This window comes from Anastrepha obliqua, chromosome 5 (assembly GCF_027943255.1).
Source record: "Anastrepha obliqua isolate idAnaObli1 chromosome 5, idAnaObli1_1.0, whole genome shotgun sequence".
Classification (NCBI taxonomy): domain Eukaryota; kingdom Metazoa; phylum Arthropoda; class Insecta; order Diptera; family Tephritidae; genus Anastrepha; species Anastrepha obliqua.
In genome coordinates this window covers 107,331,580-107,348,452 of record NC_072896.1, presented here as the reverse complement: position 1 = coordinate 107,348,452, position 16,873 = coordinate 107,331,580, and the positions used below count along the sequence as shown (strand labels likewise).

Sequence of the window (16,873 nt, the reverse complement as noted above, 5' to 3'; positions counted from 1 at the left end):
AGAAAATAAAATAAAAACAAAATCGATTTTTTGAAAATTCTAACTGTATATAACCCCTTAAATTATAAAAAAATAATAACCCCAAAAAAAGACTTCTCAATTATGTATGCACAAAATTGTTAGCTTCAAACTTTTCTAGCTGAAAGATATTTTTATTTATTTATTAAACAAAAAAAAAAACTGCCAGAAAAATTCGTTTGCCAAAAGTACGCAAACATTTATTTAAAAATTTGTCAAAAAATTATATTGGACACTTTTTTCGCACACATATTGATTTATTTATGGTTATAAATACAAAATTAGAATATAATCTAATTTTTCATATGAACATTTTTTTTCAACAAATAATAATTTTTTTTAAATTCCTTCGTTTATTTTTTCACTTAATAATCTAAAACAAACAGAAATAGAAATTTTTTAACACGCATATTTATTAAAAAATACTGTTCAGCTAAAAAGTTTGGGATTTCATGTTTGGGGATTTTGAATTTGGGGATTTCAAGCCAAACCCGTTGGAAGTATTATTACTCTTTTTTGTAATTTTCGCAGTGTAAGTTAAGAATAAAATTTAATTACAATTTTTGTATAAAAGAAAAAAATATATGGGAACTTTTATAAACACAAAATTTCATAGAAATATTTATGACCTTTACGGATTTGCTTGAAAAGCTAGGCTTGGTTAGGTTAGGTTGACGCGGTTGTCCACTGTGGGACACACTCAGGCTCGTGGCCCATTGTGATGCCGCGTGGGGAACTTGCCCTTATCCCTTCCAAAGCCAATGTGTACTTTTCAAAAATTTTGTAAGATTCTTAATTCCGACAGAGCCGAGATATTCCAATTCATTAGAGGTTTGTCTACCCAAAATGGCGAGTCTACGCCTGGATAGAACAGGGCAGTGACTCAGAAGGTGCGGGATCGTCTCTTCCTCTTCCTCGTCTAGACAACTTCTGCAGAAGTCATGTGTTTGCACACCCATTCTCTGGGCGTGCCCCGTAATAACTGAAATCGGTGCGTTAAGACTGCGCTTATCTCGTCTTAGTAGAAGTTCCGTGCGTTTAGCATTGAGAGTCGGCCATAGCTGTCGGGTGATTTTGCAAGTGGCTTCATTACACCATCTTACATTCGCTACTCTTACAATTTCTTCGAAGATAAGCAGTTTACATGTTTGCATGGGTATACTTATGTATATCATTGTCTATGCACTCGTCAGTTAATTTGGTACCGATTTTCGCTGCATTTCCCTTCAATGTCCAAACTTCGAAGTAAAATTTATCATTTAAATATATTGTATTTTATACCTAACTATAAATATAATTTTCAATAGAAAAAGAAAAACAAATATCTTCAAATGAAGAGGTTTATTTATGACTGCTTTATTTAATAATTTTCCTTCAAAAATTCTTTTACGCTTATTTTTGAAGACCATTACGGCTGGTTTAGTGATAAAGGTGCATAAAATATATGAATGATAAAAAATATGGTGAAACTTCGCTGTTAGTGCCCAAAAAAACTGGACTTTAATATCAATCACAGTTAAGAGTTTAAGCATTCCCGAAAGTTGTCTGCATAACCTTATTGGGAGCATCAGTCCTGCGTTGGTCTATTTAGCTCGCTTATTTGCTCTGAAATACTTATATCAAAACGCTCTTGATATTTTATACCAAATTCCTTTTTGGGGTACACCAAAATTCTATCGCAGTGCCATAAATGCAGATTTATACAGCAAAGAAAAGGAAAAAGTGAAGCTTTAGAGAATTTGCTTACCAACTTATTAACTAATTTACAAAAATAGGCCTTTCACAATAGATCAGCTCTGGTCGCAGTGCGTAATGGCCTTCTAATAATAATATTAATATTAACTAATTTGTAATTTTTTTCGGGGAAATAATCATCCGAATGATCCGACAATTTAAAGGTTGGAGAAAAATGTTAAGAAACTGGTTCTGTCGAGGATAAAAAGAGGACTGACAGATCGAAAACTGGACGTTCTGTTGAAAATATTGCTGCTGTAGAGCAAAGTGTTGCTGAAAAACCTCCAACGTTGATATGTCGACGTGCTCAACAATTAGGGATTTTACCTGTAGAGGTGCGCATGGTGGAAATCTGAAATCATTTTCACTAAAAATAGTGAAACCTGAGAGTAACTAAATTTTGAAAGACCCTTTATTTATTCCTTAATACAGAGCAATTAGTTTAGATGCCTAGCACAGGTAAAATTACAAATTTAACAAACTTTTTAGCTGAAGACTCTTGAAAAGCACTTGTGACACATTATTTCAATCAAATAATGAGCATTCTTATACACACATACATATACATACGCATTTTTAATAAAATCCCTTTCTCTTTTTATTTTACCTTCACAGGTGAGGGTGCCAAAATGATTTTGGAGAAACACTTCGATGCCGAATGGTCCAAGAAGCTGAAGATTATTTATGCCGGTGATGACACCACAGACGAGGATGCCATGAAAGTACTCCACGGTTTGGGCAAAACTTTCCGCGTCTCGGAGCTGCCAACACTGAAGACTTATGCCAATTATCAAATCAAAACCGTTGAAGAAATTGGCTGGTTACTGAAAGCCATCCAATCGGTTTATGAAGTCAAGAAGAAGTAAAAAGTGCTTACTAGACATAAAAATTCCAAAAACAAAAAAAAAAGAAAATATTAAGAAAACGGAAATGACTTTATTTAGACGTTTTTATGTAACCGCAACAACAACAACAACACATTTTTATACTTGTGTATAGCAAAAAAAAACAAACAAAAAATAAAAATAAAAAATTACAATAAAAATAAAATAAAACAAAATTTGAAGTGATCAAAACTATTTGATTTGATTGTAAATCATTTCTTTGCGCATTAATTGTATTTACATGCAGACTTTTAAGTAACTTTCAATGTTTTTAAGGAATCCAAAGAAAGTATGTTTTAATAAAAATTTAAAGAACGAAATAAAACTAAAAAAAATGTGTGTTTTCGTAGAATATTTAGAATATTTTTATTTTCTAAGGAGAGTAAGTATTGATTGGTTGGTTGAAGTGGTGATTCATCCAGACGACAACTAGCGCTTCCGCAGCATTTTGTTGCCACATCCTCGCTACCCACTTTACAGCACGACTATATCCAGTCTGGGCGGTTCAAGAACCTTATTAGGTTGTTGACGTCTCAGCCAAACAGTTGTTCGAGACTTTCGAACAGTGATTTGCACAGGGTTGACATTTTCTCTTTCCATAGGATAGAACAATTTCAGAGGAAATGGAAACCGTTTCCTTTTTCAGTCGTTTATTTACAACTGTAATGGTGTATGTTGTGAGAGATTCCCATTTTGGCTGCTTGTTCCGCGATAGACCAAAAGCCAGTTATGACGGCCGTGAGTCTCCAGGCGTGTCGTCGTTTCATGTTTATCAATGTTGACGTTTGTTTGGGGTTTTAGGTGGGCCATAACGTTCTGATAATTTTGCATGTCGTCTGTTCTCTTCATCTACAATCCGCGATTCGGAGGTATTTTGAGGAAACTGTTTTCTTGATTGCACCCAGAGGTGTGAATACCGATTCTGCAAGAACGTTTTTCAGGGCGGGGGAACTTGTCTGTTCATCTGCTTTTTCATTAACTTCAACTTTGCGACGTTATGGCTCTAAGTAGTAAGGTTATTCCTGCTTTGTTCCACCAGTTTAGAGGTTGCTGTAGCGGAACCCAGTGCCTGGATTGCAGCTTGGCTATCAGAAAGAAGAGAAATCTGCGATTAGTAACCTGCAAACTTCTCCAATTGCCAATACTTACGCCTGGAATAGTGCAGGCATTAGAAGCCGTACAGATTTTCCAATTCTAAGTTTTGAGAATATATAAATATATATACAGTGACTCACAGCTTATTTCGTGTGAGACAATATTTTTACTTCTCATTGAAAAATAAACAACAAAAATGCAATATTACAAAAAAAAATTTTTTGCATTTTATTCTTTATTCACTTCTTCATGTAACGGGACAAAAACAATACTTGAAAAATGTTTCAAAATAAGAAAAAATATTACAAAAACAAAAATTCATACAAAGTCAAAGTCACAGCTTATTTCGTGTATATACTAAACTTAAAAACAATTCTTATCTAAAAATTACAAAAAGTCTAATTAATATTTTGTTGGGTAGCCTTTTTGTTTTATCACACTTCTTAAACGAGAATTCATCGAAGAAACCAATTTTTTTGTGTAATCCGGGGAAATCTTATACCATTCAGTTTTTAGGGCCTCTTTTAGGTCGTTTACGTTGGATGTGTTATAAAGTCTGATTTTTGTTTCAAGCAGGTGCCATAAATTTTCAATTACATTTATATCCGGGGATTGGGGTGGCGTTTGGAGCACATGTGGACAATTCCAAATCAACCATGCTTGCACTACACCCGATTTGTGCTTTGGGTCGTTGTCTTGATAGAAGCTGAAATTCCCTCTTATGCCCAATTTTTCCGCACTCTGAAGTAAATTTGCTTTCAAAATATTTAGGTATTGAATTTTGTCCATATTCCCTTCAATGAAGTGCAAGCTTCCAACTCCTGCTGCCGATATGCACCCCCAAACCATCACATGTCCATCGCCGTGCTTTACAGTACCACGTAAATTTTGAGTTTGAAGCTCCGTATTCGGTTTCCTCCACACGCAAACCTTTCGGTCAGACCCAAATAGGTTATATTTACTCTCATCAGAGAAAATAACCGTATCCCAGAATAAGTCTGGCTTTCCAAGGTACTCCGTTGCGAACTGTATTCTAACCTTTTTATTTTTTGCGCTTATAAAAGGCTTATTTCGAGCCGTTCGACCGTGAAAATCGTTGTTCCGAAGAATTCTGCGGATGGTTTCAGGGTTGCTCTTGTTTCCAAGGTACTTTTCTGCTTCCGCAGCTAAATGGGGTGCACTTATTTTTGGATCCTGCTTAATTTTTCTTAGAATCCACCTTTCATCAGCTTCATTAAATATCTTATTAGGAGCATTTCTGCCCTTATCTGCAATGCGATTCTCCCGTACGAAGCGCTGTATAATATATTGGACTGTTGAAGGGCTCACCTCAACAATTTCAGCGATTTTCTTTTGGGTTTTGCCCTCCTTATAGTGTTTAATCACGATTTCACGCCTTTCAATTGATGCGCGTCGAGCCACCAAAATAATAACTGAAATAATTTCTAATAGCATATTAAGCAAGTAAAAACAAATCAAAAGTCAATTGAAGTTTTGTATTACTCTTAAATAACGGTTAATTGAAACACACGAAATAAGCTGTGATGACGATTTTGCAAGAGCTTTTGTTGTTGCGATATATTTTCTTCTTTGATAAAAAAAATTTTTTTTGTAATATTGCATTTTTGTTGTTTATTTTTCAATGAGAAGTAAAAATATTGTCTCACACGAAATAAGCTGTGAGCCACTGTATATACAGTGAAATTCCCCATTACGGACAGTCCTTATAACCGGACAACTCCAATAACCGGACAAATTTTGGGCACACAGGTTTTTCATTCATTTTTTCATACAAATATCATCCTAATAAACTGACACTCTAATAACCGGACGCGGACAAAGTATTTCAAACCATTTTCATAAAAAAATTTCTCATAAACGGACAAAATTCAAAAATATCACAAGCAAGCTTTGTTGTTCATTATAAAAAGGAAATAGGTGATTCCCCTTTTAACATGTATGCACACATTCAAGCCCTGTGTTTTAAATTAAGAGTAGTTCTCCATTCAGTTTGTTAAGTCAGTTGCATGCAAATGGTTGCGTTCAAAGTTCGTAATAATATGGCGCCGAAAAAGAAGGTACTTTCTATTAAAGAAAAAATGGAAATTATTAATGTTTTCGAAAAAGATAAATTATCAGTACGTGGAATTGCAAAAAGGTAAAGTACAGTGAGCCCAAAAATTTAATGGTAGGTACACGTTTCTTTTGCTTTGAAAGGTTCAATATTGGCAAAACACAAGCTGCTGAAATCAATAAAAATAAAGAAAAAATTCGTTCTAAATGGGAGTCTGGAGTTAATGTTCATCAAAAGCGAAGCTTTCTTAAAGAAGGCGGCTCTGAAATAGACAAGATGTGTTTTAATTGGATCGCTAAGGCTAGAAGTCAAAACATTCCGATTTTTGTTCCCATTTCGAAAGCAAAGGCAATGGAAATTGCAGGCAAACTGGGTGTACCTAATTTTAATGCCTAAGATGGATGTTTAAACAAATGGCGAATAAGGAATAATGTTGCTCTCAAATGTGTATCTGGTGAAGCTGCAGATATAAACCAGGATGGTGTCGAACAGTTCAGGACAAAACTGCCATGTCTGTTGACCGGTTACAAGCCTCAAGACATTTACAACGCAGACGAAAGTGGGTTTTTTTTCGTGCCTTACCTGACAAAACCCTCGCTCTTAAATCCGAAAAATGCGTGGGCGGTACACTATCAAAGGAAAGACTCACAATTTTGTTCTGTGCTAACATGGCTGGAGATAAGGAGCTGCTTTTGGTTATAGGTAAAGCAGCGCGTCCTCGATCTTTTAAACATGTTCCAATCGCAAAACTGCCAGTGGATTGGAAGTCTAATAAAAAAGCATGGATGACTCGAGAAGTAATGAGTAAATGGCTGCCGCAGTTCAATCGAAGAATGAAACCCCAGAATCGAAAAATTATCTTGCTTTTAAATAACGCGGCTTCTCACCCAAAGGAATTAAACTTAACCAACATAAAAGTATTTTCTTGCCGCCAAATAAAACGGCAGTTAGCCAACCCCTTGATCAAGGTATAATCCAAAATTTTAAAACTTTGTATAGAAGCTTAGTTTTAAAACACTTGCTATCTAAAATTGACAATACAAGTTCAGCCTCAGAGCTTTCAAAATCGATTAATGTACTAGAAGCTGTGTATTTCATCAAAGCATCTTGGGATAAAGTGGAAGCCACAACCGTCCGAAATTGCTTCCGTAAAGCAGATTTTTGGAAACTTATGAGGATCTTCCAGATTGTGATTCTGAAGATGATATTCCACTGGCAATCTATACTAGGCTTCAGGAAGGACTAGACTTGGCAAATGATTTGGAAGGTTTGCTCCAAATGGATCAAAATGTTTTCACTGAGGACAACAATATAGAAATTCAATTTGACCAACAAGATGATGCTATGGACATAAGTGATTCAGAAGATGAATTTTCAGAAGAACTAAGTGAGCCTATAACATCATATGATGAGGCTTTAAAACTTGTTGCGGGCTTGAAACAATTTGCAAAAAATGACTATGTAGCTTTTCAGCACATTAAAAATATCGAGAGTCACTTTGAAAATGAACATTTTAAATTAAAGCAATCAATGTTTAAGAAATCAAGCATTACCGGATTTTTTTCAATCAAACTAGTATTGAAATGTAAAGACTTGTACAATGTACTTAATCGATATATGTACATACCTATATGTATTTATATGTAATACTAAAGTATGCAAATATTCTTTACTTCCAAAAATTTCTTAAATAAACTATGTACAATACAATTTATATGTGTGGTATATAATTTGTGACTTCATCCCTTATAAGCGGACATCTCCCATAGCCGGACAAAAACACTGCGACGGTGTTATAAGGTTATAAGGAATTTCACTGTATATATATATATATATATATATATCTGCCCTAACACCATAATCCATTTTAGAGCCGTCTGTTTAGGCTATAGTGTCGAAGTTTTTTAGTGAGATTCCCTTATTCCATTCCTTCTGAGATAGAATAAGAGTGGAAAATTCCTATTGAATGATACCGTCGAGACGATGTAATTAGTCTTGTCCGAGATGTGCTGAGTTTGTCGTAATATTAGGCTGGCTGACCATGCGTTTTTTCTTTCCAGCGACCCGCTTTATTTAACCTAAATACACCTCTTGGTACTTGTAATAAGTAAATAAAATTAAATGAAAGAATAAGATAAAATAAAATAAAAATGAGTCAAATAAAATATAGACGTGGTAGCTAGCACTGTAAAAATATTTAATTATAAATTTATTTATAATTTAATAAACAAATAATAATAATAATATAATATATTACGATTTTTTCAGAACTCTCGAAGTTTCTAAATAATAAGATCTCTAAATTTGTTGAGATAGAATTTTCATTTTCATAAGACCAATTATTGAAATTTTTGAATAGTTTAATTGTACATCCTTTTTTTAATCTTTCAACCTTAAAATATGTCTACTTAGCCTATAAGAATCTATTATTTTCATTGGCCGAATTCTCTAAAATCCATTTAGAATACTGGATACTTGAAGTTAGATGTGTCTAAATACTTATGTCTCTAAACTTTTAGTTCTGAATTTTCTATTCCTCGCTTTTTAACCCTTTCGCTACATTTTTTTATTACGCCATCCAAAAAATCCAAATTTTTGTCTGAGTATTTATTTTAGGACCAATAACAATACAAATAAATTTTTTTTTTATTGTTTTTGTTAAGTGCTTTTTTTTTTAATGTTGCCATATGGCAACAAATGTTTTGTATGGTAAAGAAAAACAGTTTATTTATGGTTTTTGCATAAAGGTTCGTGCATTTATTAAAATTTGGTTTGACATCAAAACTTCAATTTATTTATAAATCAAGATTTCTAAACTAAAGTTCCAACAATAACAAAATATTTAAAATAAAAAAATCCATTCCATACTAAAAATATACACGTACATACATATTAAAAAGTGAACAAGGATATAAACTAAAAACATAAAATATTAGCATAAAAAGTATTATAGAAAACTATAGCTATAAAAATTACTTAAAATAATACAAAGGAAAGAAGTATCTTACCAAGAATTTAGTCGCTGCAGTGATAATCCTTAAAGCAATCGCGATCTCCGTTGGGTAGACACAAGTGAACCGAACACTTTGAACATTTGTATCTGGAAAATCCTGAACATCCTTTTAATTTGCATCTGTTTTTTTTCTCAGTGTACCACCCAATGTTGATTTCCATCATATCGGGCAGAAACTGATGGTGCTGTTTCATATCTCTTTCGAGAAGTTGATGGGCTGTCGATGTTTTCATTGAAAGAGACTTTTGGCCGTCCACGTTTGCGGGAAAATGCGTCCTTATTTGCTTGCGCTAGACCTTTATTATTACCCTCATGATCCTTCCTGTACTCCAGCCATGAGTTGCATATGGCCAGGTCAACAAAGTGGTCAAATATTTTAAGTGTCCATTTTCTTGACCGTATCGATATTCTATACAATGAAAGAAGGAAGTTTATTTTATCAACTCCTCCCATATTCTTATTGTACACAGCCACAATGTAGGGCTGAGTTATTTCAACTTTCGTCTTTTTTTCAACTAAAAATCTTTGCACATTTTTAAGCGGCTCTTCGCCATATATTGATGAAATCAATTGGACCAAACCTCCATCAAGCCATCTTATGACATAAAGATTGTCCTCCCTTTCGATGCGGTAATCAAGACTACCTCTACCTTCCTTTTTTAGTTCCTTTTCAGATTGCAAAGGCACTTTACTACACCTATTTCTTCTAATTGTACCCGTAGCCCAAATACCTTTTTTCTGTAAGTACAGTATCAAATTAAGTGTAGAAAAATAGTTGTCAAAAAATAGCTTGAAGTTTTTGTTATATCGGAGCAAAACCCTAGTTTTGGTACAGAAATAACGGTATTTTTTCCTTGATATATTTCAAAGTCATACAACATGCCATTTGAACTACATAGACAAAATAATTTAATTCCCCATTTTATTGGCTTTTTAGGCATGTATTGTCTAAGGACAGTCTTTCCTTTGAAAGGTACCATCATTTCATCCACACAAAGATTCTCTTCTTTGGGGATAGTATACAACTTTTTAGTAAAGATATTTATTAATGGACGAATCCTGAAAAGTTTGTCATTGCCTGGACCACTTGTTGTGAACTTCAAGTGGTTTCGCAAGGAATGAAATCTATTCTTTGTCATATTTTGACGAAATGCCGGAATATTTGTGGGCGCTGTCCAGTACATAGACAATCAGGGATAACCAATTGTCCCAATCATAACCTCCAAAGCAAGAAACTTAAAAAATTCTTCTTTCGTTAAGTTAAATGATCGACTGTCTTTTAAAAGAGAGGCTTGGTTTGTCGCCTGCACTACTTCTTCAAAAAATTCTACAGTAAAATATTCCAAAAAGTACTGCACTGGAAGTTTTACAGCGTTACTTGAATAACACTCAGAAAACTCAGCTTGAGGAGGATCCCACGAAGTCTTTTTCCATCGAAATTCATTAACTTGTTTTGGTTGATAGTTCGAAGTACCAGCTTCTGAGCTAGAGCCATTTTCATCCAAAACTAGTTCGTCATTACATTCCCCGTTGATATTTGTAATGCTTATATCATACGGACCTTGACGACTAAGCTCCTCCATCACAAAAGTTTCATTATTATCAAATGCCTCAAATAAATCCTCTAATATTTCTTCCGATTCCGAATTCTCAAGGTCTGAGAGATCTGAGTCCTCGAAATTCTCCAAAATCTTTTCTATAACACTGTCGCTAGTTTTTCTTGCCATATTTGAAAATAATATTCCGCAAACAACAACACGTCTCTCTGCTACCAGTTTCAATCGCAAATAAACTTCTTCTGCAATCTAATGCAAGTTAACACCTTACGAGAAATTTGTTGCCATATGGCAACAAGCTTAGTTTTAAAAATTAGCACAGCTTTTAAAGCTGCGAGCGAAAAAATATTTGTATGCCAAATGAATGAAAACATTTGCCCAAAATGCCTCAAAAATCTAAAAATGCAAAATACAAATTTCAGAGTGAAGTGCTATATGCCAGAAGGCTTTCTTTAAAAATGTTGTATTACCGATATATAATGGGCGGTTATTATTTATTTTATTTCTATTTAACCATTAAACTTCAATTTTTGAAAATATGTAACAAAAAAGTTGATATTTTTTACAAGAGAGTGTTGACGGCCTTTTAAAGTTTACTGTTGCCATATGGCAACAATATCGCGAAAGGGTTAAGGTACTAACTGCATTTATTTATTTGCTTACTTAAGGCAGTAGTCTGCTTTACAGGCTTCAAAAAATCGATTTTTTTGTTTTGTTTTAAATCTCTTCCAAAACTATCCAAGAATGTGTCTTTAAAATTCCAGAGGCCAATTCGACATATTTTCGAAGCTAGAGCAGTTTTGGTGGCCGAGCGTCGAACAGGTGCGAATGTTCAGGCAGAACTTTAAAGCGCGTTTTCTCGAGTTTTCATTTTCACAAGTGTTAGAAAAAGGTGCCGGCGATAGCAAAAAGAATATATGTCCGATCGAAAAAAACCAAAGTGATCTAGCTTTAGTATTAAATTATCTTCTATTTGAACTAAAAAAGTTGGACAAAAGTATTATTTAAACTACTTGTTTTGCAACTTAAAGTCAATTTTTTTTCTTAAAAAAGTGAATTTTTTTATCAAACTTCGAAAAAATTTGGAATTTTATAACTTCTTCGGTATTTTTTTAGTTCATAAAGAAAAGAAACTTATAAAAATTAAAAAAAAATTTGGTTCGACTGTTTCAGATGCATCGCACGACCTCCATCACCGGCACCGATTTACAAGTGCAGACTCCAGGCGCTCCAGAAAAAACTTACAACTTTAAAAAATTTCAATATTTTTTAAAAATAAATATTGTTTTTTAAACCTTAAATATAGTACACTATCGTCTTAAAATTCCGTTTACCGCAATCATTTCCTTCCCTTTCAAAAAAAATTGCTAAAAAAACGCTTTTTTTCGGCTTCTAAAGCAGACTACTGCCTTAACTTTAAACTTAATTTTTCCATTTTCCACGTTTTTAGATTGTCCAAGCAGATAATAACGAAAATCATTCAAATCAAACACAGGGTGCAATCGTTTGGTTTGGGTACTGGCTAACCCATTTCTCACTATTTGTTTACATGCCCAATTCTGACAACGCTGCCATCGTGTGGACGCTCAGCTGTTTTATCATTGTTGCTGACGTTTCTGCATTATCTATTATTAATTCGTTGTAAATAAAAAGAATTTGCCGTGGTGTAGAAAGAACTGTAATAATTCCCAAATGCACTGATTCAAATATAATTAACGAACAGTAAAAACATTTGTAGAATAGCAAAAATCCACGGGAATAAATCACAACTAAAATGGACACAAAATTGGATGTAAGTAACCACGTATAACCACTTACCAACAAAACAAACACTAATCTGTCATATGGGTTACACGTACTTAGATGTTTGAGGACAACATTTCGGCATCTTCCCAATTGGAGGGTGATATGTCCATACCAGGTGCACGTAAAAATACCACACAACTTGGAGCACCCGATTTCAATACCCTAGATGAGCCCATCAAAGAGACATTCGTAAGTTCTGATCATAAAAGCAACTAACACGAGTTACTGCAACTGAATATCTTTTCAGCTGCGCGATGTGCGCGCTGTTGGCGTAAAATTCTATCATGTGCTCTATCCAAAAGAGAAATCCAGTTTGTTGCGCGATTGTAAGTAATGCAATTCATTATTTCATATTCAAATATCCAAGTAAGTTGTGCCTGTTTTTTTGTGTTTACAGGGGATCTCTGGGGTCCACTAGTGCTTTGCACATTCATGGCTACTATACTGCAAGGTTCCGCAGACAGCATGTATGATGGCGGTCCCGAATTCGCGCAAGTATTTGTTATCGTGTGGATAGGTGCAGCTATAGTAACGCTCAATTCTAAGCTGCTTGGCGGTAATATGTGAGTATCGAAATATTATTTTTATTAGATCAGCAAATTTTTACTCAATATCTGCATCGTTCTAGCTCTTTTTTCCAATCTGTGTGTGTGCTTGGGTATTGTCTGACGCCCGTGGCGATAGCATTGTTAGTGTGTCGAGTTATTTTGATTGCCACTCAGACCAGATTGGCATTCTTCTTGCGTCTTTTAACTACTTCATTGGGCTTTGTTTGGGCCACATATGGTAAATATAAAAGTGCTTAACATTTTTGAAAAAGTTGATATACATTTTTTTTTCTTATTTGTAGCATCTTTTATATTTCTTGGTGACAGCCAACCACCAAATCGTAAACCACTTGCCGTATATCCGATATTTCTATTCTTTTTTATTGTCTCCTGGCTCGTTATATCGCATAACTAAGTAAATTGTACCTTTATAAGTATATGTGTGTATGTTGCTTAGTTTACGCTTATCAATTTGAAATTTATTCCAGGCGATTAGAACCAATATGATTTACACTGTAATATGATATTCTATAAGCGCATAAGATAATAATAAAAATAAAGAAACAACAATTCAATACAAACGTACTTAAATTTTAAACACAAGCGTTCTTTGTCATATAACATAACAAAAGTGGACGTACTAAAAGAACGGTTTGAACAAATGGGCAAATCTATTTTTAATGTGTTTGCGAAAGAAAAATGCGTAAGCCGAAATCAATTAAATTCATCTGTTTAAATAGCTGTTTTTGTATTTTTTATACAATATAAAACTCAACACCTTAAAACTCGTACTAACAATTTTACCCCAACATTTCACGCTCATCTAAAAAACTAAGGGGGTCCCCCCTTGTTGTTTTTATTTTAACAGTAATGGTAGCCCTGTCAGTGTAGGGCATATCACCGGTCGTCTTCGTCTAAGGGGTATACTGGCCCTGTCTAGTGAACTGCATATCACCCCTCACCTCACCAGGGGGCCCCCCTTAGTAATGTCGCTTCTGCACATGCCAATGCTTCTTCACCGTTGGCGAGTTCATTGCGTTGTTGAAAGTCGTGCCAGAGACATTTCAAAGTTTAACTGGCTTGTTTGGCTGTGAAACTTTAAACCTTAAATTTTCGTTAGCTAAATACCAGAAGAGGTTCATATCCGTCATTGCATGCTGTTGGAGTTTCAAAGGGTAATAATGCAACAGTTGCTACCAAAAACATATGCGATGTTTATCCAAGTGCCTTAGATGTTCGCAAATGTTAAAGGTGGCTTTATAAGTTTTGACTCTGTTGTTGTTGTTGTAGCAGCAATGCAAGCCCTGTCAGTGTAGGGCATATCACCGGTCGTCTTCGTCTAACTCATCTAAAGGTAGGCCCAGGAAGCATGGGGTGTTAGATGAGTGGGTTTAGAGTCGATTTTTGGGAATTTGTTTGTAAGTAGGAATGATTATTCGAGAATCGGACAATTTATTTTATACATACACATAGTAGAAAAAGTCTGCGTTCACCTATGCAAATATTCTTTGCATTAGAAAAAGTTCAAAACAATAAATATTTCAGACATTTTTTTTAATGTGTTTTATTTAGTTCACTTAAACATAACTATCGCACATATTTCGCTACCAATAACAAAATCAAATTTAAAATGAGATCACATAAAAAGGCCATTCAAACTAAACGGAAAAAGTTTGCGTTCACTTCAATAATAATAAAATAAAAGGCTTAAGATCATAGAAATGTTTTAAAAGGGTTTAGCGCTAAAAAAAAACACTTTTTTTTTTGAATTTTTTACAGAAATATGGCTTAAGATACTTTAATAAAATCAGTTGCATGTTATTGTACATCTTTTCAATAAGTTTTTAAAAAATATTAATAATAAAATATTGACAAATAAGCCCATGACAGAGTTTTTTTGGAGATATGTTTTTCGAGAGGTGCTCTGCGGTGCCAATCGGCATTCGTCGTAGAATCATCTGAAACTAAAAAAGTCGAATTTTTCAGTTAAAGTATGACGTAATGCAAAAAATTTCGATTTTGTGACCCTACCCCCCCTTAAGTGCACATAGAATCGGGAATAAAGCGAATTTCGCTTTAAAACACACATTTTCTTGAGTAGTTATACTAACAATTTATGCAAAAAAATGGATTTTTTTGAATTTTCACAGTGGCGTTCCCCCTTAAGGGCGGAAGTGGAAGCAAATCCTTGTCAGACAATCGTAACCAGCCTTGATCGACCATCAAAGAACATTAGCAACGAAGTGGTAAAACAAACAGAACAGTAACAACTAATTGTTAGAGGAAAATCTGTGTATACTCTGTACGATTTGATGCAGAGATATCTGAACGTAGTTGTTAGATGGGCGACGGATTGCGGTCTATCGATGAATTCTCACAAGATGGTGCTCCTCCTATTCACGGGGAAATATAAATTACCCAAAACTCACCTTCCCTCAATAGGGGCGCTTCTTTGGTGCTTTCTGACGAGGTGAAGTACCTAGGTAATATCCGCGACAGTAAGCTTACGCGGAAGACCAACATTGAGGAGAGAGTGAGGAAGGCAACAATAGCCTTGTATGGGTGCAAAGGCGCTATTGGTAAAAGATGGGGTTTTTAGTCTAGAGTTGTATTTTGGTATAAGGAGTCTTAGCCTGGTGGAACTCACTAGAGAGAACGACATCGGTGAAGAAGCTGGAAAGAGTTCAAAGGACTGCACTCATTAGAATTAGTGGGGCGCTTCGAACTACTCCTACTCTAGCGCCTAATGCAATGTTAAATGTGCTACCTGTAGACATCGCAGGCGAAATTGCCGCTGCACGTACCGCAATCAGACAACTATCGGCTCAACCTTGCTTATGGATACTCAAATATCCTAAGAAACTTTGGGTTCATCGCCCTCTGAACGGAGCAATGTACACCTTCGCTTAGTCCAAGCGGAATATTCTCTACTCACATCCCATCTGGTATTAAAGAAGTTCAAGGAATGTTACTACAGCAGGACTTCATAAAATTGTATGAGAAATATTTTATGCCGCCGTTTTTGAAAAAGCATTAGCGCAAAACCGACTGGTCTGGAAACGAGGCCTTTAGTCTTTTGCTGATTATTCTTTTCGCAGACTTATGCAGAAGCTGTCTAGACGAAGAAGAGGAAGTGACGATCTCGCACGACATTCCTACGACAGCCGGCTCTGCGTCAAGCACAGTCACCCAGGCAGCACACTTATGCTACTACAACAACAACAATCTCGCACTGTGCCATTGTCCTGCTTTATCCAGATGTAGATTACCATTTTAGGCCGACAAGTTTTTAAGGAATTGGAAGATCTCAGTACTGTATGTAGAAATCTGGGATCTTCTAAAATGTTCGAAAAGTACACACTGCTTTTAGGAGAGATAAGGACAAGGCATCACATTGGGCTATGAGTGTGAGTGTGTCCCATAGCCGGCAACCGCTTCAACCTTACCTAACCTAAAGATTAGATTTTGTTATTGGAGTCAAATTCGCCGATCAATTTTTATTATTGGCAGGCAATGGCAACCTCCGAGTGTATTTCTGAGATTAAAAACCCCTCATTCACAATTTGGGGTATATTCAGAAACGCATTATAATGCGCAACGTACTTTTGCAGTGTTGGCAATGCGTTCAGAAATGCAAATATGGCAGTACTGCAAATGCATCGCGTTCCGAAACGCCATTTTTGTATCAAACGTCACGCATTATTTGCAGGGAAAATTTTAATACTGCCGCTGATTACGCTAATATGATGTCTGATGAAAAGTGAGTATAAAACTAATTTTTTTAGCTTTTAATGCAAAGATATATTAAATATACGTTATTAAAACAATATTTTATTACATTTTTCTTGATTTTAGCGATTATCTAAGTACATCGGAAGTAAAGTTGCTTCTCAGAGTCCGACTGAGCATGGAAAATGAATTTGCTTCAGGGAGGAGGAAAACGAGTGTTTTGTGAAATAAGGTGGCGGAAGAAATAAAAAAAGTGAATAAAGATTTGAAAATAGACGGGCAAATCGCGTAGCGAAAATTTTCTAATTGTTTCAAAAAAATATTTTTTTTTTTTTTTTTTTGAAAATTGGGAAAGTAATGAATTACAATCACAATAAATTAAAAAGCATTAGCGACTAGGAAAAAAAGATTTATTT

The 16,873-nt window shown here is 34.8% G+C and overlaps 3 protein-coding genes across 3 annotated transcripts in view; all 3 read left to right on the top strand.

The window, feature by feature from the left end:
• LOC129248576 (uncharacterized) overlaps positions 1-2,666 on the top strand; it is a 29,053-nt gene extending 26,387 nt beyond the window's left edge. Inside the window, exon 4 of the mRNA XM_054888182.1 lies at positions 2,368-2,666. Coding sequence (XP_054744157.1) covers positions 2,368-2,618 — 251 coding nt within the window. The 3' untranslated portion in view covers positions 2,619-2,666. The remainder of the gene's footprint in view (positions 1-2,367) is intronic.
• A 3,103-nt stretch (positions 2,667-5,769) lies between these two features.
• Positions 5,770-6,206, top strand: LOC129248574 (tigger transposable element-derived protein 3-like). Its single transcript, XM_054888181.1, has 2 exons — positions 5,770-5,889; positions 5,949-6,206. Exons 1-2 carry the CDS (start codon positions 5,792-5,794, stop codon positions 6,199-6,201), a joined length of 351 nt encoding a protein of 116 aa, XP_054744156.1. The 5' UTR covers positions 5,770-5,791; the 3' UTR covers positions 6,202-6,206.
• A 5,766-nt stretch (positions 6,207-11,972) lies between these two features.
• On the top strand, positions 11,973-13,319 carry LOC129248573 (protein YIPF6). The gene is made up of 6 exons (XM_054888180.1): positions 11,973-12,166; positions 12,238-12,369; positions 12,428-12,506; positions 12,578-12,743; positions 12,809-12,966; positions 13,031-13,319. Exons 1-6 carry the CDS (start codon positions 12,149-12,151, stop codon positions 13,141-13,143), a joined length of 666 nt encoding a protein of 221 aa, XP_054744155.1. The 5' UTR covers positions 11,973-12,148; the 3' UTR covers positions 13,144-13,319.
• Positions 13,320-16,873: the final 3,554 nt, after the last annotated feature.